We start from the raw sequence: 21,551 nt of genomic DNA, 5'->3' as shown, positions 1-21,551 counted from the left end.
CAAAGCCACAACCTAGATATTTTAGGCAATATAGAAATCCTGGCCAGGACGCGTCCTGGGAAAATGGCACGTATTGTCACCCTACTTAATGTCTCAGTTATTTCTTTTAGACAGCAATAAGATCAAATGAAAAGTAAATATAGACATTTGCTTAAGAAAACAATCCAGTAAATGTGTCCCTCAACAGTGTCTCAGACTGCTCTTAAGTTTGTCAAGTCTGCAAACATCAGAGATCTTAAACATTTCTCTTCAAATTCATTCAAGATGATCTGGGCTGCTATCCACATTCATTGTCAATTGTCTCATTTGTATCTATGTTTAAGGAAGCTTAGGAGGAACATCTGAAATTTGATGTATCCAAAATCTAGACCTGCTATACTCATGGGATTGGGTACTTTTATATCCTTTTTATATTCCAGTTATACTCTAAACTTGTGTCAGATCAGTAAAACAGGTACCTTATATCAGACCTGACTTCATTAAATATGTATCATTCTTCTAATGCACATGGTTGAAAGCAACAGCATGACTGTGTTTTGACTTCAGTCTGTCTCACAGCTTTTCCAGACTTATGTGACACCACCCATCACGTGTTTGAGGCTTTTCTCAAAAATGTCTATGCATCAGCTAAAACTTTCCCACTACATTCATCCTAGACCATTTCATTACGTAGATGTATATGTAATTGGTAAATGCAATTATCTGTAAAATGTACGCAACCCTTAAAATATTGTCTTACATATTTAAAATATGATAGTGTCTTTGTTTTTGTGTAAGGCACGTTAACTGTATTCTTTATTCAAATTAAACTGAAAGGAGCACTGAAAATCTAAACAAAAAATGTCATTAATAAAGATAATCTGTCTGAATTAAACTAAGCTGTAACCTTAACCATGTGCCAAACATATCCTGCCAGGTTCTGCAGGAGTCTGCTGGTGAGTTTGTATGATGTTCATTCCTAGCTGCTGTTTCCTAAATTTTGTGAAGAGACTGGTTTAATTGCATACAAGTTCTGGATGTTGTTATGTTCTGGATTCAAAATGACAGAGGAAAACACTACTCTGTTATTAAGATCGGCTATTCTTAAGACACCACTGAAGGAGAATGAAAACATAAATGTTGAGTGTTGTTTGGGGAGTTCTCTTTTGTTTAAGTGTTTTGGCTGTATTTCCTTTGTGGTATTTTAATTATGTTTTGCTTGTTCGAGAATAGAGTTTGCTTGTCAAAGCAAGGCATGTGTTGTCAGAGATAATGTACCCTTGCAAAATGAATAATTGTATACCTATTTAAAATTCTTTATCAAAAATACTAGAAATAGGTGTGTCCGCCCTATTATTATCATTATTGCATAGAAATGAACTGAGACTACATGATATTTGACCAGAGTTGCATTTCTCTGCTTGTTTTACTTGAACTTAGTGCCACTTTTGACGATATAGAACACAACAATATTCTATATTGTGTAAACATTTCTAAACAGGCACTATCCTACTTTAGATTCTACCAAGTTAGTTTGTGAAAATGTGACTGGGTAAAATGTGATGCTCCGATGCTAAAGAAGGGTATTCCACAAGGCTCAGTCTTAGGTCCTTTGGTTTTTTCCTTGCACATACTCCCTTTAGGTGATATTATTAGAGAACATGGCATGTCATTGTTATATAGACTATACACAGCTTTCATCTAAATTGATTTGTGTGATCTGTGAATGTTCACACCAACTGATAGCAGGTTTGCACAACACTTAGGTTCAACACTTATATCCTGAATAGAGTTAGCCGTGCTGAGAAATCTGTGCATGGAGTGGTTTGAAATTGCCATTACTCACTGAGCTCAGTACAATTTATCCCAAAAACTAGTTTTATGTGTGAATTTTTGACCCAATCACAACCAGGCCCCTTGCAGATTCATTCTTCTATGCATCTATATATATGTTTACAGGCTTCATGGTCCACTCTGAGAGCTGAGTTTGTTCATCTGAACCCTGCACAGCTGCATCACATGCTGAGAGAGTACAACACAGCTCTGACATGCCCTCCGTGCTGGACGCCATCTCCAGAGGATTCAGCGGCTGCCCTCAATACCTGTGAGCCCAAATATGAATTCACACACACTTCATCCTGTAACTGAATGATACAATGTCCAATATTTAACCATTGTCATTTCCAAATCTATTATACCAACAGCCTTGTCAGTATAAAGAACCTTTTCTGTTTTTAAACATATTGTGAAGTGATTGATTGTTTAATTTATTTTAAAAGATTAGACTCAAGTGATGACGTTAGTTTACTGAGATTATCTGTTCTTCTGCCTGAGTGCTTGACAACAAAAATGTTTTTTTCCTCTTAGCTAATATCCTGGAAAGTTTCGACAACCATCCTCCTCTAATCCTGCCCAGCAGCATTTTTTATCTGGAGCTGGGAAATCCCATCACAGAGCCAGAGCTGTTCACTCCTCTCCAGCATCTGCAGGAGTTTATCCAGTCTCTCCCAGACAGCCAGACACAGTCTGACCAGCAACCCTCACAGGTAAACCGCCTCCATCCTGTTAACTCCCTATAGACGCCACAGAAAATGCACAGGCATTTATTGCAATGGTTTAAAACTGGTGTTTGACGGTACATTTCGAAACATTGCCCTGTAGTTTAGAAATAAGTCATTTTCAACTAAAGTCAGTATAGTCATTCTGCTATAGTTATTCTGCCCGAAAGACGCTACTAATTAAGATTAAAAACATACCCTAGATTGCTCAATGTTGTTGCTTAAATGACTATTACATTTGAAAAATGGTAAAATCACATAAGATTGTTAGACAACTGGCTATTTTTAACTTAAGACAATGGAATTGCATCTTCATTGATGCTTTCTATCAATTGTTTGCTCTCGCTTACAACAAAACTTGAGTATTGTCTAAATTTCTTAATTACTTTCCCTGAGCATCAGACGTTTTAACCTATGACACCTGATCATAATTTTCCTTAATATTTTTTGAGAATCACTTAAGGCCCGTTCACACCAAGGACAATAACTATAAAGATAACGATAGAGATATAGTTCTAAAAATCATTCTCAATATTAAAGAATAGCAGAGTCCACACCACAACTATTAACGATAAAGGCACAGAGAAACGATATCATTGGAATCACTTTCAGAACGATTTTTTTCCAGCTGATGAATGATAAAAACATTGACAGCCAATCAGAATCCATCCTGCTATCACGAGTTTGAGAATTTAAAGCGGCAGAGCGCGTGCGCTTAGAGTAAACAGACGATATCGTTCGCTGGTGTGGACGCTAATATCGTTATCTTTATAGTTATCATTCTTGGTGTGAATGGGCCTTTACTCTTGTTTTGAGAAAAACCAAACAATATTTAAATCTTAAAGGGTTAGTTCACCCCAAAATGAAAATGCTGTCATTAATTACTCAACCTCATGTTGTTCCAAACCCGTAAGACCTTCGTTCATCTTCGGAACACTAATTAAGATATTTTTGATTAAATGTGAGAGCTCTCAGACCCTGCATAGACAGCAACGCAACTGTAATGTTCCCAGGTCCAGAAACGTAGTAAGGACATCGGTAAAACAGTCCATGTGACAGTGGCTCAACTTCAGTTTTGCGAAGCTACGAGAATACTTTTTGAGTGCAAAGAAAACAAAAATAACATAATTTATTTAACAATTCTTCTCCCCCGAGTTGTCTTCCGCCATTTTGTAGAGTACCCAAGAGCGTAATCGACGTAATCAGCATTGTTTACGTTCGGAGGAGAAAGCGCACGCTTGAACACAATCTGCGTAATCAGCGTTGTTTATGCTTGGGGAAAGCGTGCGTATGTTGTGATACTCTAAAATGGTAGACGACGTAACTCGGGGAGAAGAATTGTTGAATAAATTGTTATTTTTGTTTTCTTTGAGCTCAAAAAGTATTCTCGTAGCTTCGCAAAACTGAAGTTGAGCCACTGTTGTCACATGGACTGTTTTACCGATGTCCTTACTATGTTTCTGGACCTGGGAACATTACAGTTGTGTTACTGTCTATGCAGGGTCTGAGAGCTCTCACATTTCATCAAAAATATCTTAATTTGTGTTCCGAAGATGAACGAAGGTCTTAAGGGTTTGGAACAACATGAGGGTGAGTAATTAATGACAGAATTAACATTTTTGGGTGGACTATCCCTTTAATAGAACAAAATCGACCAACATTTAAATCTCTTAATAGAACAGAAGTGACCAATATTAAAATCCATGAATTGCCTTTGAACACTCAGACGTGTATCCGAGTCGCTTCAGCACTCTCTGATATCTCCACTAGACAACACTATAAATACAATATTGCCAGATCTAAATCTGAAGGATCCCTCTAATAATTGTTATGTGTTGTCATATCGCCCAGCCCTAAAACTTGCTCTATGGTAAAGCGCTAATGCATTATTAACTGCATGACTTTCTATAAAGCTGCTTTGAAATGTTGTGTATTGTGAAAAGTGCAATACAAATAAATGAAATGACCTGAAATACGGGCTGATAATTATTTTTTACATTTCGGATGCATTCAGGGCTCCTGCAGTAACTTGACAGAAGAGACCGCATCTGAACCAATCACCTGCCAAGACTCAAAGTCAAAGGATCAGCAACATGTCAGCATGACACCACCTCAGTTTCGGGGGTCTCACAGTAACTTGAGCTCGTGTGAGGCTGTCCTGACCCAGAAACTCAAGTGCCTGGAGCTCCAAAACAGCTTGTCTGGGAATACAGACCTGGGCTACCACAAAAGTCTGGCTCTCGACCCCTCCTGCCTGCTGACGCCTCCCAACACCCCTCAGAGTCTTGACCAAGCCGAACTTGAAGCCAGTCTGCTGGTGGGGGCGGCCCAGCAGATGGCACGCCAGCACAGGAAAGGTAACATCACTTCACCATGACCAAGCAGACACCAAAACATATGTTGATCTGCTTCTCTCCACCAGATTCTGGTGAAAAACAAAAAATGGGAAAATACAATGTTTCTTGCATATGCATATAGTTTTACAAAGATTTAAACCTACTTGAGCACTAGTACTAGTCATCTTCTGTTTGTTTGTAAGCTGTACTCTGAGAAATATCCCATGTTCATCCCATAGCGTGTTCCCTGATTTCAAAGGCAGGGTGTATTGTCTTTGGAGGCGTATGGGAGGTGCTGGTGTTGATGTGGAGTTGGGTTTGTGTGCTCTGGCTGCACGAGGAAACCAGCCCTCCTCCTCTCCAGAATGCTCTCCCACACATAATATATTTATACAATGAGCAAAGGTCAGATGAGGTCACTGTAGAGCTTAAAGAGTGTTCAAGGGTTCAAGATTGAGTCTTTGAAACTGGTGTTGGGATCAGGTGAATATTCAGAATTGGCATTCCTGAGCACTTTATTTCTTACTTAGAATTACTAAATGAATCGTTATTGGAAATTAAGCAATCAAAATTATGCCTTGGCCTAAATATGACTCCCAAGATGAAGCTCTTTAAAATTTATTGTAGAGACATTTGTAGGAAAACAATAATAACTCTTGCTGTTTCATCAAAGACAAGAAATGATTTCCATGATGAAATCATAAAACAGATCATAAATTTTTACAGCACTGGAAAGCAATAAACACAAAGCTTTCATGAACTAAAGCAAAGTATGCAAATAGTACTATGGTTCAGTGATGATAATTCCATGCTAATGGATGACTGCCATTTTCATATACCATGGTACTTCAGAGAATACCCTGGGAAAACCATTGTGCATGTCCAAAAAAAAACAAAAAACACATGGTATGTTTGGGGGGGTTGAAGTTGAAGTCTAAATCAATATATAGTTGTACTTGTACGAAGTACAAAAGTACAAGGAAATTGTACTGGTAAAAGTTGTTTTTACAACATGATAAACTTGAGAAAAAATATTAAATATTAGCATGTTTTTTTAACCATGTTAAATTAGTGAATTTATTTTAACTGTGGCACACAGCCTTCAGTAACGTTTTTGCATTTATAAAACGGCAGCTGCAAGAGTAAGATAAATGATGCCAATATTCAGTATAATTGCAACATCATATATAATTATAACTAAAGAATTCTTCCAAGTCGTATAAGCGTAATTCATAAGATTAAAAGCATAGTTCACCCAAAAATGAAAATTGTCATCATTTATTCACCCCGTCGTTCCAAACCCATAAGACTTTTGTTCATTTTTGAAACACAATTTTAAGGTAGTTTTAATTAAACCTGAGAGATCTCTATCCCTCCACTGAAATTCCATTCCACCAAAACAGTCAAGCTCCAAAAAGGTCATAAAAGCATCATAAAAGTAATCCTTCTGACTCCAGTGGTTGAAACCGTATTTTATGAAGCAACAAAAAAACGTCATTCCTAAATAATCTTGACTTCGCGTAGATATCTGATGCACATTCACAAGAAACAATGAGTCGATGTTTTCAACTGTATGACTCTTTATGCCGCCAAGCAAATTGGCAGCTTCAAACAACGGCTTCAAACGCAGTTCAGCCAGAATGTAGAGCTGAAACTGTTGAAGTACAGTATGAACTAAAATCATTTCTACACTCAAACATACAGTAATATGGACATTTGTACATTTAAAATACATATAGATTAAGAGTGGTAAAGCTCTACATGTGGCATCCTGTTCCCATTGGTTTCCCGCCTCGTCTTTCTAAAGACTAGTGTGGATTTTCCTCATCAAGGGACTCTGCTTAGACCACACTGGTTTTGGTCACTAATTCATCCCGCTGTTTTGGTTGTGGCACAAATCCTATAATCTGGTTCAGGAATTACAGAGAGGTGGTGATGTCAGGAGAAAAAAGAGCAGTGGATAAAGGATCATGGGAATTTACAGTTGGCTTGCTGGCTGGAATCTTAATCGGGACGGGCATTGTTCAGGACGCTGGCCGGGTGGCCGAGCGCTGGAGGAAAACCCTGTGTTTCCACCAGCCCAGAGCAGAAGATCTTTATGGGAACATGAAAAGATGTCATAAAATCAGTGTTCATACGTGCGTATCATATGCGATATGCAGAACTGACTGATGTTTATGACAAACCAAACCTGCTGTGAAAATCGGCATCTGTCAGTTGACTTGTTTATGGGGAGATTTGGATTTTTCCAATAGGACCTTCAATTCTGATTTCATTCTGACTGTCATGAAATAATCACAATTATAGTAATCTTCATAATCCTAAAAACAACTTTCATGTTCTTCATGCTAAATATCATTTCTTCTTTCTGAATATGAGGTGATGTATGACCTGTACATTCAGTGACGTTTGATTTGCTTGTGCTTCTGAACTAGAGAAGACCCTGAGCTGATAATGTGATGTTTGATTTTGTTTTCTCAGTAGAGAACGGCATCGCAGGAAACAAAGACCAAAGAACAGAGGATGAGGATGATAGAGATGAGGTGTTCACCGTAGAGCTGATGAAAGGACCTCACGGTCTTGGGCTGGCGCTGATGGATGGAATGGTGAGAATGACTTGTGATGTATTTTTCTTTTCTACTTCTCATTCTGTACTTGTGTACTTGTCTCTCGCCTTTATGCTAGTGCACACGTCTCTCCTAGACTATGTACATAGTAGCATATACTGTTGCTACAGTATATAGTAGGCAAACTGCACAGTATGTGAATTACTGAGGCAGATTAACGCTAATGAGAATGAGATAATTTTTTGCCTTGCGGTAATGAGAATTTAGCTGGAAAATGACAAATGGATATGTTTTTGTTTGACACACACATACTCTCATTTTAAGCAAAATAATGCCCTTCTGATGAACTGTTTAGCATATTGTCTTTTATAGTTGTTCCTTCGTTGTGATACAGAAGGTATTTCATATCCATATCTCTGTAGACACTGTTGTGTAGAAAACGTGCTAGTCAAATATAAACTGTAACGCAATTTGAGCACTTGCTGCACAACTTCTCAACACCTTAAAAACTAGGCCAATCAACAGCTGTTATGACTAAAAATAATCAGGGCTACACTAGATCTGTACGGTTAAGCACATGTAGGCTCTGTTCCAAAAACTAGTGAGCTGCCTTGCTGGATACAGCCTATATAGACAGCATAAAAACCTTTAAAGGGATACTTCACCCAAAAATGTAAATTCTGTTATCATTTAGGCTACTCACTCATGTCATTACATACAAACCCATAAGACTTTCGTTCACCTGAGAGAATTGAAAATCCATTCACCCACAATGTTGACGCTTCAAAAAGTTCATAAAGACATTACAGAAGTAATCCACATGAATCAAACCATTTAATCCAAGTCTTCTGAAGAGACACTATTGCTTTATAATGCCCGGTTCAGACTACACGATTTTAGCCCGATTTTGCCACGATTTGCTTGACGTAGGGTGTCGTGTGGATTCGTAAACGACAATGGGCGTCGGGACGCAAGATTCCATCGTTTCAGCACATGTAGTGTGTCATAGTGGACGACAACCGATTCCGCGTCTGCGATGCTTCACGACAGAAATACTAGCATGTTTAATTTTTTTTCCGTCGTCCACGACGAGTTCTGTCACATTGGTGACGTTGACCAGTAGCAGCACAGAAGCTCTTTCATACACAGGTTTCAAACATGGCAAAACGAAAGAGAGATGATGGTGCTGCTAGGTGGAATTATGGAGGGAAGGTTCGTGGAGCTGTGGCAACAGTACTCCTGCCTGTATGATGTGTCATCGAAGGACTACCACGACAGAACAAAGAAAGAAAAATGTTGGCGAACTATAGCGGAAGCGCTTCAGCAATGTTTACACTCTTGTTTTCGGAAGTCAGTCGCTAGTTCCGCCTTCTCGATGGCATCACGTGCGTCGTTAAAGACGGCACGCGATGAATGGTCGGGAAGCAACGTGTAGTCTGACATGTTTCTTGTCCACGACAAGATTTTAGGAGTCAAAATCGTGTAATCTGACACTGTGACTATCGTGACCGACAAAAATATCGTGTAGTCGGAACCCGGCGTAAGGTTGCACACTCATATTTGGTAAAGTAGGCCTATTTTATTTAATTATATGTATAATAAACAGTTAGCATCTTCAGACTAGGTTTCTTCACTGAAATTGTCGCCGTGTGTTATGGGATTGTCTTCTATGTAAAGGACACTTAATTCTACCTTAGATTTCTGCTAAATGGGTTGCTACCTTAGATTTGGTTTTGGCCAAAGATGACGTGGGCGACAGCATAATCTTGTCGTTTTTAAAGCCTTCACATCAGATTTGCATCTGTGAATGCTGCCTATGTAGGAAGCTCATTAGCTTTTGGAACAGAGCCATAGTCTCTTAGGGCTGCTTTGTTCGCTTCCTCGGAGAGTTTGGCCCTGTAAATCACTTGGTATTGCTGACTTAGGTGTTAGCTGTGAGGTGCATGTGTGGGGGGTTCGTTTTACGAGAAGCGGCTCAGTAGGGGATGAATGGGTTTGCGTTGGACACACTGATCGTCTTTTGAAGCCAGTAATGAGTCCAGAGCTTGACTGAACACTGCGTTTCCCAGAACTGCATTGTCATTGAAAAAGTAGAGTTGATGTTAACAATAAGATGAAGTAAGAACCTGATGACTGTGTGGTTGAGCCTTCAGAGACAGTAAAACCTTTGCTTTCCCCTTGTGACGCAGGACGCTCTCAAACAAATACATCAGTTCCACTAGACTGATACAGAGGAGAATCAAACTCATTCATTTCCTGTTGCTGTTGGATCACCATGTAGTCATGTACTCATTTTGTCTCGTTTTCACTTTGTTTTGTCTTGTTCGTGATAGAAAACTCCTCTGCGAGTGAGTGGGATCTACGTGAAGTCAGTGGTGCCCGATTCCCCAGCAGCCCTCAGTCAGAGACTAAGAGTGGGCGACCGCATCCTCGCTGTCAGTGGAGTCAGTCTGGTGGGAATGGACTACCACAGGTGAACACCAGACACTTCTCTAAACATTCATCATGCTGCCTTACTGCTGAACGGTGTCAAAATACATCCTACTTGTGTCCATTTGTATATTGAATATTGTCAAAAGGCTGAAAATTATTGTGGGGTTTAATTTTTTGGTGATATGGCTCACCATGGGCAGGACTACCTGCTTCTCCAACCAATGGCAGAGAGTTTGGGAAACAGGAGATTTATTTATGCAGTTCTGTCTGCTGCCACTAGTGGTGCAAAAATGACACACATCAACTTTAGCTTTCATACTAATTTCCACTAATACGAAATTGTCCACAGTACTGGATGCTTTTGATACAGGTGCTGTCAGTCAGGGTTATATATAAAAATATACCTTGTTTTTTTTTTTCTGTATATGTCTAATTGTATTAAAAATGTCATATTTAACCATAAAATCAAAAGAAACAATAATAAAGCATATTTTGTTGAAAGAAAATGAAGCCTACTTTAGGACCATTCCAATGTTTTGATTTATTGATTCCAAAATATTTTGGGATATATTTTTTTTCTCATTCACATTATTATCAATGTTAATTGTCATGCTTGTATACGGTACAACAAATAGTAGCATGAGGTGTAAATATCCTTCTTTTTATGTAATACTTCATTACTATCATCATTTATTTGTTTGTTTTTGCATTACAGTAAAAACTAAATCTTTATGGCTATTTTTAGAGATATTACGATTAACCGCGAGCTTGTTTTATGTAGTATAGTTTCACAAAACTAAAGTCAGACCATTCTGATGTTGCTTCAAATTTCGAAATTATACAGTCTAATTTAGATTAAAAACTGCTCATGTTGCATGTATGCAGCATCTTTGTTTGGACCGCCTTTTCATTTACTGTATAATGTCTTCAATCTCATTTTGTAAAAAATAAATCGTGAGAAAATCGAATTGTGAATCGAATCGTGAGTTGAGTTACATCCCTATCTATTTTCTTAAAGGGGTGGTTCACTGGGTTTTTTCTAGGCTTGATTGTGTTTATGGGGTGCAGTCTAACATGTGTTAATGCTTCATTTAAAAAAAAAAAAGAAGCATTATTTTTCACATCATTTACCTTTATTCCACACATGCAGCATCTTTGTTTGGACCGTGATTAAAAATCCAGTGGTTGCCTCTAATTTTAAATGGAAAGAGCACAGACAAAGCCTTAGTTTGTTTATATTAAGAGATTTATTTTATTTGGGTAACTTGTTTGATTTGGGGTTTGTTTTAAAATTTCATTTTAGTTTTGTTATATTTTAATTTCACAAAGAAACGTGCCGCAATAGCCTAATAAAACGACATTAAAGCTTTAATACAGTACGGCAACCGCATGCACGTCCATGTATAACGCTTCTCATAGCTATGTGAAAATAAGTGTATAATTGGAACAGTTCATTGTTGGAGCTGAGCTCAATGAGAGAGAGAGAGAGAGAGAGAGAGAGATGCAGAGCGTGTGCAGAGCAGGGGAACGCGAGGAACAGTAGAGAACCGCTGCTTTAGAACATTGATTTTGAAACTTGTGAATACATTAGAATCGTTAGAAGACAGAATCGCGATTCATATATGAACAGATTTTTACGTGCACCTCTAGTTTTCTCTTCCTCTTCTCTAAAGCAGCGCAGCATGGCATTGCCCCCTTTGCTGCCTTTTCCAGAGGGCGGGGTTTATCAGGGTTTGTGATGTCACGAACCCAGGAAGTAACTTGTTGTAGTCCCTACCAGCCATTTTTGTAGGCGTTAAACTGCCAGAATTTTAAAAGACGATATCTCCGTTTGCATTGAACTTTCAGCTTTGTAACTTTGCAGATATTGTTTATGCTCAAACACCAACATTGCACACTAACTAACATTAAAAAAGTGAAATCGCAGTGAACCACCCCTTTAAGCTAAATATAATTTCTTATTTCTTTATTTGATTTTAGAGTCAAAAGACCTGGCAATGTTCTGGACAGGTTTAGTGAGATTCACTTTTATAAGATTTAATAGAGAGGTTTTATAGATGTTCTTGGCACTAAAACTGACCGAATGCTCTGTCTTTTCCTGTCAGTGGAAGAGAACTCTTCCGAACATCCAACGATTCGCTCCGATTACTGGTGGCCAAAACTGAATCCAGGAGCTTGATCACCAGATGCTGAGAAACAAAACAGACTCGTCTGGATGATTGACGGTATCTTTGGACTGATCGTTCCTCACTGATCCATTCAGTCAAATCTCAGGCACTGGAACTCAGATTTATTCCTGAAACCAAAGGAAGGCAATTAAAATGGATTCATTAATGTTGCTGTTTGTGTTGTTGTTGTTGTTGCTTCTGCTGGCTTTGTCTCTTTGTTGGTGGATTTGTCAAAGTCTCAAATGGGCAGAATAATATGTTGATTTCTTCTTTTTATAGTAGCGTTTATTTAACACTTTTCTTTGTTTATTTTATGTAACATAGTTTGCCAGATGTTTTCTGGTGTTTATTTTTGTTTAGAATCTGTCTGTCTGTCATTTTCTGGTTTCCTGAGAAATAGTTGTGGTCCAGACAGGGTGATTTCAGTTTCCCTAAAGCTCAAACTGGAAGAGAAAGAGAGTCACACAAATCCATTCTCTGTTCATAACATCCAAATACTGCTGGAAATATCAGTCAGAACTACATTAGTTTTTAGTCCGTTTTTAATATGTAGCCAAAGTATCACTATTAAAGTGGTTCATGTTGCTGATGTTATGAAACTATGTACCATTTTCACATTGATGCCATTTCATGTTATTATTACTTGTGAGGTTCCTGATGTCATAAATGATGTTCTTACTCAGTTCCTGAGAAACAGTGTTATATTGTGTCATCAGTGTTCATGATGGCATTAAAAAAGCATTTGTTTGTATTATTTATATTGCTAACTGTTAATGTACAAGTGTGATATTTTATTTCTTTTTAGGGAAAAGAGATAAACTGTTTTTGTTTGTTGTTTATTTTATTTGACTTTCAATTTGTTTAATTTAAATTTAATTCCATTCATTTTATTAACATATATATATATATATATATATAGTATGCATATAAACTCCATCAGAATATCCCATAATCCTTATGGACAAGATGATCATGCAGTATTACATGCACAGTTAGGTGGTTGTCATTTTAATTGCTTATAGGTATTAGAAATTTCAAATAAATCTGAAAAAGATCATTTTGTTAATGTTTAGTAGCATGCATATAAATGGCCTTAATACTACCAGACATGAATTGCAGTCTGAAATTCAGAGGGTCTTTAACTGGTTGAACTGCTCTGCTGGACTGTTAGTCTGCAGAGGTTTACAAATGAAATCTAAATGAAGCAGCACACACTTCAGTGTAAATGAGGAGCTCAGCTGCTTTTTGAGCTGCAGCAGAACATGGCAGAGCTCAAGGGTGAGTCTGGATGAAAATGCTGCTCACCGCAAAACTCAATGCCATTTATATAGAGCATTTATTGAGTGAAGTTTCCACTGCAGCAGCGACACACACATACACACCATATACTGGAGCTCATGCTGAGACACTGGGTTTGAATATGCCGTTTAGACACGTTCACCTCTTTACACAAAGTTCAAAGAGATTTTAATGAATTCTGCAAAGCTGCTGAACAGAATTAGTTTGAATATTAATGTTAAATAGTAACTATATATTTTTAATACGTTTATGACTCTAAATTCATTCTGCATTATGTAAATCTTTGTCATCTTGATTTTCTCTCAGACTCCAGCGCTGTTTTATTTACACAGACATTGGGTTTGTGGCCGTCACTTCATGTCTGATCCAATAAGACCTCAGGCATTACATCCGCTATGTTCAGAAGAGCAGACTGACATACTATGCTTAATATAGGATGTGAACTCGTAACAGTGTTCAGATTTTCTGTATGATCTGTATGGAATATTCACATGAGCTACTTTTGCCAGAATGTTGCTGCTGAAAAAAAAAAAAAAACAGCTAAATCCAGCCTAAGCTGGTTGGCTGGTTTTAGCTGGTTTAAGCTGGTCTCCCAGCCTGGCTAGGCTGGTCAAGCTGGTTTTAGCTGGTTGTTCCAGCTGGTCTCCCAGCCTGACCAGCTAAAGAAGTGGCCAAAACCCCTCTAAAAAACCAGCCTGCTGACCAGCTATGACCAGCTAAGGCAAGGCTGGATGACCAGCTAAAACCAGCCAACCAGCTTAGGCTGGTTTTAGCAGTTTTTTCAGCTGAATATTGTATCCCAAAATACAATGTGCTTGACTCGATTTGTCATTTCAAACAGGGCGTAAAATCATTATCATGTTCTGACTGAATAATTGCCAATTTTTCCTTTCTCTTTGGAGTGTTACAAGCTCTTGGTGCATAAAGAAGATCTGTAAAGTTGCAAAGACTAAAGTCTCAAATCCAAAGAGATATTCTTTATAAAAATTGACGCGTTTCAGAAAGGCGGGGCATAGAGGAGAAACAATAATGTACAGTATGTGGAAAATAATGTGTTTTTTGAACCTTAAACCGCATAAACACATTTCGTTACACCAAATACACAAAATAATGTTCTTTTTAGCAGCATCATATGACCCCTTTACAAAAATCGTCTTCCACATGAAAACGCAAACGCATGCTATAAAGCACTGTGAAGAGCATGCCAAGCCAACAGGTGGCGTGTTTTGTGTGTAACATAAATGAGGAATGCTCTCAATGAGAATTAAGATCTTTCTTGAAATACATTTCTTTAATAATCATTCCTAACATACTTTGTCGACTCTTTGCTGTTGACCGAGGAAAAATACGTTTTCACAGATTCACAAAGTGAAGTGAAACTTTTTTTTTTTTTTACGAAGAGTAGATTTACCTTTGTTGAAATATTTTCAATTATGAGTAGCTTGTATTGAGATTCTGCAGTTTGCAGTGATTGTGAAATGATAAATGCATAAATGACTGTTGTTTAAACTCTACAGCATTGTCTTCTGTACAGCATTGGTAAGAAAGCCTTAAACCGCATAAACACATTTCGTTACACCAAATACACAAAATAATGTTCTTTTTAGCAGCATCATATGACCCCTTTACAAAAATCGTCTTCCACATGAAAACGCAAACGCATGCTATAAAGCACTGTGAAGAGCATGCCAAGCCAACAGGTGGCGTGTTTTGTGTGTAACATAAATGAGGAATGCTCTCAATGAGAATTAAGATCTTTCTTGAAATACATTTCTTTAATAATCATTCCTAACATACTTTGTCGACTCTTTGCTGTTGACCGAGGAAAAATACGTTTTCACAGATTCACAAAGTGAAGTGAAACTTTTTTTTTTTTTTACGAAGAGTAGATTTACCTTTGTTGAAATATTTTCAATTATGAGTAGCTTGTATTGAGATTCTGCAGTTTGCAGTGATTGTGAAATGATAAATGCATAAATGACTGTTGTTTAAACAGGTCTTACACTGTCTTCTGTACAGCATTGGTAAGAAAGCATTTGCCATGAGCATACATGAGAAATATTTAATGTAACTTCTGGTCTCTCGTCGTGGTTTCTTCTCCAATCCTCAAGAATGAATGTGCAAGTGTCTGATCTGGCTGGAGGTTTGCTCTGTTCAGTCCAGCAGAGGGAGACAAACATCATTCAGATATGAATGAATATTAGTTTATATTGTGAATGAATATCTGTTTATATAGTGAAAAATATGTTTATACTAGTGAATGAATATCTGTTTATACTAATGAACAGTGTTGGGCAAGTTACTTCCAAAATGTAATACATTATATATTACTAGTTACTTTCTTTTTAAAGTAATTAGTTACATTACAATATTGCTGTCTCTGAATTGTAATGTGTTACACTACTTTTGAGTTACTTTTGAGGTACTTTCATCAACATATCCACAGAAGTATTATAAAATGCCAATAATGTGGTAGGTCTATATAGCATAAAATTATAAAATCATATTTAGATACCGGTATGTAGGTCTACATTAATGTTACGTTGTAGTTTAGGTTAAACACACATAAGCACAAACCATTATTACATTGATAAATAACACCGGTAAATAAAGCGAAATGTTATAATGTACAAACAATAAACACAATACCTAGCCTATAGGCTATATTGAACGGTTTCAGAAGAAAACAAGAATGAAAAATAAAAGTTGCTAAACAAGCCAAAACGAATTAGGCTGGCTAATTCAGTGCGAAACTGAAAGCAAACGGCGTTCTCCCGCAGCCTACCTCTCTCATTCAGCATTAATACAATAAATGTGTCCATCATAGGCGGAGCGTGTGTTTTTGCACCGTATTTCATTTTAGGCGTTTTTAAAGTGTTGCACATTTTACCCATTCACACACAATTCTGTTGAGCTTAGGAATGCAATGGCCAATCAGAGGCGTTCAGTTGAGTCATCGTTGAAAAACTCAACAGTTTTGTTGAGTGCGCGCCGGTTCTCTGACTGAATTCCGGACTCTTGCGAATTCTCTCATCATAAACAACAAAGCGCAGATGTACGTACAATGTAAGTAAGAGATTAATTTCACAGTGTATACAGCTTCAGTGTTTAACATATTTTTGTTTTTATTTTTTTGAGAGTGCTTCAACTCGGGATAGAGTCAGCTGATGATATGGTGCACTGAGCGTTCTAATCACGCCGGTGTGATTGTATTAAATATAGAAATTATTAATCGGCTATTTTTTGTCTTTTGGAAGCTGCATTCAAAATCCACTTGGCTCAAAAATCTGAGAGGGCACGTGCGCCTATATAATACGCCTCTGCATAAGACTGCAAGGAGTCAGGTAAAGGAGGTAAGACGTAGCCTATGTAAAATCTTCCGTTAAGACGTTGTTTAATTCTGCCTTTATTTGTCTTCAATATAAGCCTGGTATCCAAGATGTGGATTTTCATCTACATATTTTCTAATGTACCAACAGGATATCCTCGCTGTCAAATTTTCTTCGACAACAAAATCCAAAGCAGCCTAGAGAAGAAAAAAAAGATGTTCAATATTGAGTTTCAGGAAACAGCAGAACATGAAGAACTGAGGAAGTTAAAGAGCGATTTTACCTTTGCCAAATGTGCTGCTGCACCTTTACCCCTGTGTGATTCAGGACCCTCTGTAGAGATCAACTCCACCTGCTGATCATGACTGAGAAGTGTATTTCAGTACTGCACTACTCACTGTTCCTGATTCAGATTACAAGGGGGAAATTATTATTATTAGCCTATTGTTGTTGTTGTTGACTAAATCACATGAAATTTGATTTGAGCCTATACAGTCCGTCTAATAATAACCAAAAGTGCTGACTAACTAGTGGACGGCGCGTTGTGAATCAGCTGTGTTTTGATGGTCAGAAATGCTGTCTAAATAGGCAGCTCACTGGATTTTGAGACAGAACGTCAAAAAGACATGAAAACGTGCTTTTCTCTTACCGCCACAGTCAAGAGTTACTGTGAAACGCTGATTCTGTCTATCGTGTATCACATTGTTCGAGAAGTTTGTAGATCCACAACATTTGCTGAGCCGCTGACTGTTGTTATATCCTTGACTGAACCGAAAGATACAGTTTTGAGACAGTATGTATCACGCCATGATGTGACGTCACCAAACAGAGCTGTACAGTAACAGCAGAGAACGCTGTAATGGTATTACAGTTTTTCTCAGTCGCTTTGGTGCATTTCTCAGATCAGAAATGAAATTCTCAAAGCTACTTGTTCAACCTCCACATCATCTAGTCACTTGTGCACATCATAAAAGCAGTTTCTCATTCTTTTGAACAAGTTGCCATTGCTTTGGTACATTTATGCAAATGATTATGTATATTTGTCTGCAGTGTCCTACATTATCAGGTGCTAATGTCATGTTGCTCAAAATATATTATATAGTTCTCTGTGCAATAGTCGTCATTAGTTCATCGTATAAGCAATTAAATCCAAAATGGTTGACCTTGACCTCATAAACTGTCAAAGCATATTTTCTTCACATTTCTATTAGATTTTTGTAAATTTGCTATGAATTGTGGAGGTAAATCTGGACTTTCACTAATGAAGAAAATGTAGATCAACCAATTATAAACCAGTTCTCTGAAATAGCTCAAAGGTGCATCTCATGAACCTTCAACTGGAAAGCATATAGCAGAGGACAACACAAGAGTTACAAATTCTGACAATGGATGAACATCTAGGAAATGATCAGGGTCAACAGCTGAGAGGATGAATAGGAGTAAGGATGCATGGTGGAAGGGTACAGAGGCAAAACAGAGGAAGAGGCAGAAGAGACAACGGACATATTGGCCAAGGCACGTAGATGAAATAAGGGCCACTATTGTGGACCGTGTTGTCAATCATGGCTTACAATGGCTGAGGTGGGTTTACAGTGTTTGCCTTTCTAATTTTGTATTTTTGCCTTTGTGCCCATATTTCCTTTTCTTTTCACATTACAATGACGTTGTACTGTGAATCCTATCCAGTCTCTTTCAATCAATACCCCACATACAGTAGTGTGTAAATTTGTACTTTTGAAATGGATATATGGCATACAGAAGAAGTGCAGCCTTCTGCATTTTAATACAGTAACTGTCATCCAAACTGTTGCCATAGTTTACATACTAACAGAGTGCACTGTTATATTGGCAACATGACTAAGCATTTTGACTATCTTGTTTGTGAACAATGACACAAGGACTTTTCATTCTGATGGCACTGATATGTTCATTGACATAAATACTTACTTTTGAGAGATGAACTGAAGATTTTGAGTAAGTTTCAGGCTTTTGCATGTGTGGTGCTGTTTGTACGAATTGTTTTGAGAAATGCACATACTTCTTTGCCAATATTAAGGATGATTCGAGAAATGCACCAAAGCGACTGAGAAAAACGGTAATCCTCTCTCACATCTGACCACCACCACTCACATGATCCTATTTAAATATTACATTTGAACTTTAAATACACAATTAACTAGATTAGCGGATGTCGTGAAGAAAAACTTTATGTTGGCTTATCTGTAAGTTTAAAAAGATAGATAGATAGATAGATAGATAGATAGATAGATAGATAGATAGAAAGAAAGATGATAGATAGAAACCATCAGATAGATAGATAGATAGATAGATAGATATTGGTTGATTGATTTCAGATTTATTTCTTTGTTTTTTCCAAGACTCACAAAGTCACAGCAAATCCACAGTCATACTGACTTGAAAGTTTTCTTCTAATTTAAGAACTACAGCACAGTGGCACATTTTTAATAGTATACAGCTCTAGTAAAAACCAATGTCCTTCAATCATCAGGCATCTCCACAGCTGCAGTGTTTCTGACTCCTTTTGCCATGATGGCGAAGAACAAGTTGGGAAAGAGAGATCTGACATAGAGAGCTGCTTTAGAGATGGAGTGGGCCATCAAGATCTCCTTCTTCTTACTGTTCAGAGTCTTCAGGAGCTCAGTTGCCATCTCTTTAGGGGTCACACCAAGGGAGTTGGGTTTGACGTCTGCAGCCAGTGTCCAAACAGAAAGTCCAAGGCAATTTAGTGGACAAACAAGCAAGATGTTATGAGCTACAAACCATGTTCTTTGCTGTCTTTGCATTATGAACTGTCAATGTAGTTCACTCACCTGTCCACACGGATTTTGCTGTGATTTCATCCTCTGAGTTTGTGCTGGGAGTCTTTATGAAGGTGTGGTTGACAGTGCTGACAGTTATTCCATATTCCTGAACCTCAGCCCGCAGACAGTCAAAGAAAGCCTGAACGGCATGCTTGGAGGCAGCATCTAAACAATGCAGAACATCTTACACTGACAAAGATATATAAATTCAAGACATCTTCATATATTTATAACTGTTGATTAGTGTTATGAACATTTAAGTTTATATTCAGTAACATCCAGGTAAACTAGACACAAAAACTCACAGGTGGCGCGGAAGGGCATCGTCAGTTTTCCCTGAATGCTGTTGACTAGAAGAATGTGACCTGTTCTTCTGCAGATCAGTGACGAGAGAACACCTGTGACGGTAAATATCTAGTTCAGTCATGAAACTCCAGATGAAACAGGCTGATATGTTTTTTACAAGCAATCTGCTAGAATTTACGACATGGCACAAGCTGATTGGGCCCCTGTTGTATCTTCAGCCAGTGAGATACTCAACATTTTAATAGTCTAGTTTAATGTTCGCTGTGAGCTGGTCCTTCTGAAACCCTCCACCTCCCCCAGCTCCACCTGTTTTCATCTGCTACAGGATTTATGTATGACTATTCATGAACATGTCTTACATGCTCACAGCAGCGTGTCTGTATATCTATTGGAAGTATCAAGTCCATACTTTCTCTGCAGCATCAGCGTAGCAAATTCATTCGCCAAAACATAAATACATTAACGTTGTCATATCCATTATCATGCTAAAACTATTCAGAGATTTGCCATTATTGAAATGCACTTAATTAAAAACGCTTCAACACAACTCAGAGTAACTGTTGTTTTACCCTTAACCAGCGTGATCGGCCCAAAGTAGTTCACATCCATGACGATCCTGTCCATCTCGAGGGACAGACACTGTACAGGAGCCTTCACCTTCATACTGCTATTGAAGATGAGAACATCCAGACAGCCGTAACACTCCAGGATCTCAGAAATCACATCAGGAACGCTCTCCATGTTACTGAAGTCCAGCTCCACTAGTTTGGGCGGAAATGTCTAAGCAGTAAAGTTAGAACTGAACCAAGTCACGCTGAACTACAGTCTTAAAAAACACATTGCTAAATGTTTCAGACAATCGTCATTCAGTTACTGGTGATTCTGCACTCACAAGTGCTGGATCTGATTCAGTCATCAGCCTCTCAGCTAGAGTCTCCAACTTTTCCCAGTTACTTCCGCAAAGGATCAGTCTGGCTCCTCCAGTATGGAAGAGTTGTGCACATTCTACGATGATCACAATGTAAACAACCGAGTTTAAACAACAAATATGCAATTCATCTGCAAACATGGCTCATCACAGTCTCACAAGAGCATTTATTTTAGATTAGGCCAGTCTGTCATTCCTATCCTGCAATACATTTTCATGTCCTTACAATATATGTCTCAATATATTAAACCTACAGTTTTTAATCTTGCCAACCCTTACCAAAAAGTAGTATACGTCAAGTTTATTTTATTAAGTATACTTAAGTAAAGTTCAAGTATATTTTTAAGTATACTTTATGTAGTAAGTATACAAATATCAGTGTACTAGTAGTATACTTGTAAATGTACTATTTCAATACTCCTTGGGACTAATGGTGCTTTTCCACTGCATGGTACGGCTCGGTACGGTTCACTTTTTGGGGGGTTTTCCACTGGGTACAGTACCTGGTACCTGGTACTTTTTTAGTACCACCTCGGTTGGAGTTCCAACTGAACCGTACCGTTACCAAAACGTGACGTGACGTGAATAACCCCGCCCACTCTAAAGCGGTACTGAACTGCAGTGGAAACGCAAATCGTGCCGAGCCGAACCGTGCCGTGCTGTACCACGCAGTGGAAAAGCGCCATAAATTGGCCCACTTTCTAGTATATAAAAGTATACTTTTAAGTATAAGAGTAGTAAACTTTGAGTACACAGCTAGTTTACATCTATGTTTTTAGTTTGTACTGCAACTATACTAAAAGTGAACTAATAGGTACACTGATAG

At 38.0% G+C, this 21,551-nt stretch overlaps 2 protein-coding genes and 1 long non-coding RNA gene across 4 annotated transcripts in view; 1 reads left to right on the top strand and 2 right to left on the bottom strand.

Annotated features, from left to right (window-relative positions):
• radil2a (Ras association and DIL domains 2a) overlaps window positions 1-12,842 on the top strand; it is a 42,866-nt gene extending 30,024 nt beyond the window's left edge. The window contains exons 11-16 of one of the 2 annotated variants that reach the window (XM_016441841.1): window positions 1,939-2,083; window positions 2,347-2,525; window positions 4,552-4,894; window positions 7,358-7,479; window positions 9,774-9,913; window positions 11,979-12,842. In XM_016441841.1, the coding sequence (XP_016297327.1) occupies window positions 1,939-2,083; window positions 2,347-2,525; window positions 4,552-4,894; window positions 7,358-7,479; window positions 9,774-9,913; window positions 11,979-12,066 (1,017 nt within the window). In that variant the 3' untranslated portion in view covers window positions 12,067-12,842. Of the gene's footprint in view, window positions 1-1,938; window positions 2,084-2,346; window positions 2,526-4,551; window positions 4,895-7,354; window positions 7,480-9,773; window positions 9,914-11,978 lie in introns of both variants that reach the window. The other variant, XM_016441840.1, reaches the window with a different exon arrangement.
• A 3,737-nt stretch (window positions 12,843-16,579) lies between these two features.
• LOC107654654 (uncharacterized) lies at window positions 16,580-17,373 on the bottom strand. The gene is made up of 3 exons (XR_001630356.1): window positions 17,319-17,373; window positions 16,953-17,072; window positions 16,580-16,866 (listed from the first exon to the last, which is right to left on the bottom strand). It is a non-coding gene; the product is annotated as an uncharacterized LOC107654654 (long non-coding RNA).
• A 1,636-nt stretch (window positions 17,374-19,009) lies between these two features.
• Window positions 19,010-21,551, bottom strand: part of dhrs7ca (dehydrogenase/reductase (SDR family) member 7Ca) — a 6,087-nt gene continuing 3,545 nt past the window's right edge. Inside the window, exons 4-8 of the mRNA XM_016441839.1 lie at window positions 20,690-20,802; window positions 20,367-20,577; window positions 19,797-19,889; window positions 19,501-19,656; window positions 19,010-19,376 (exon numbers count right to left, since the gene is read on the bottom strand). Of these exons, the coding sequence (XP_016297325.1) occupies window positions 19,168-19,376; window positions 19,501-19,656; window positions 19,797-19,889; window positions 20,367-20,577; window positions 20,690-20,802 (782 nt within the window). The 3' untranslated portion in view covers window positions 19,010-19,167. The remainder of the gene's footprint in view (window positions 19,377-19,500; window positions 19,657-19,796; window positions 19,890-20,366; window positions 20,578-20,689; window positions 20,803-21,551) is intronic.

The sequence above is a fragment of the Sinocyclocheilus anshuiensis genome, unplaced genomic scaffold (assembly GCF_001515605.1).
Source record: "Sinocyclocheilus anshuiensis isolate Anshui unplaced genomic scaffold, SAMN03320099.WGS_v1.1 scaffold996, whole genome shotgun sequence".
Lineage (NCBI taxonomy): Eukaryota > Metazoa > Chordata > Actinopteri > Cypriniformes > Cyprinidae > Sinocyclocheilus > Sinocyclocheilus anshuiensis.
The sequence above is the reverse complement of the archived record's forward strand: the minus strand, read 5'-3'. Positions and strand labels throughout refer to the sequence as shown.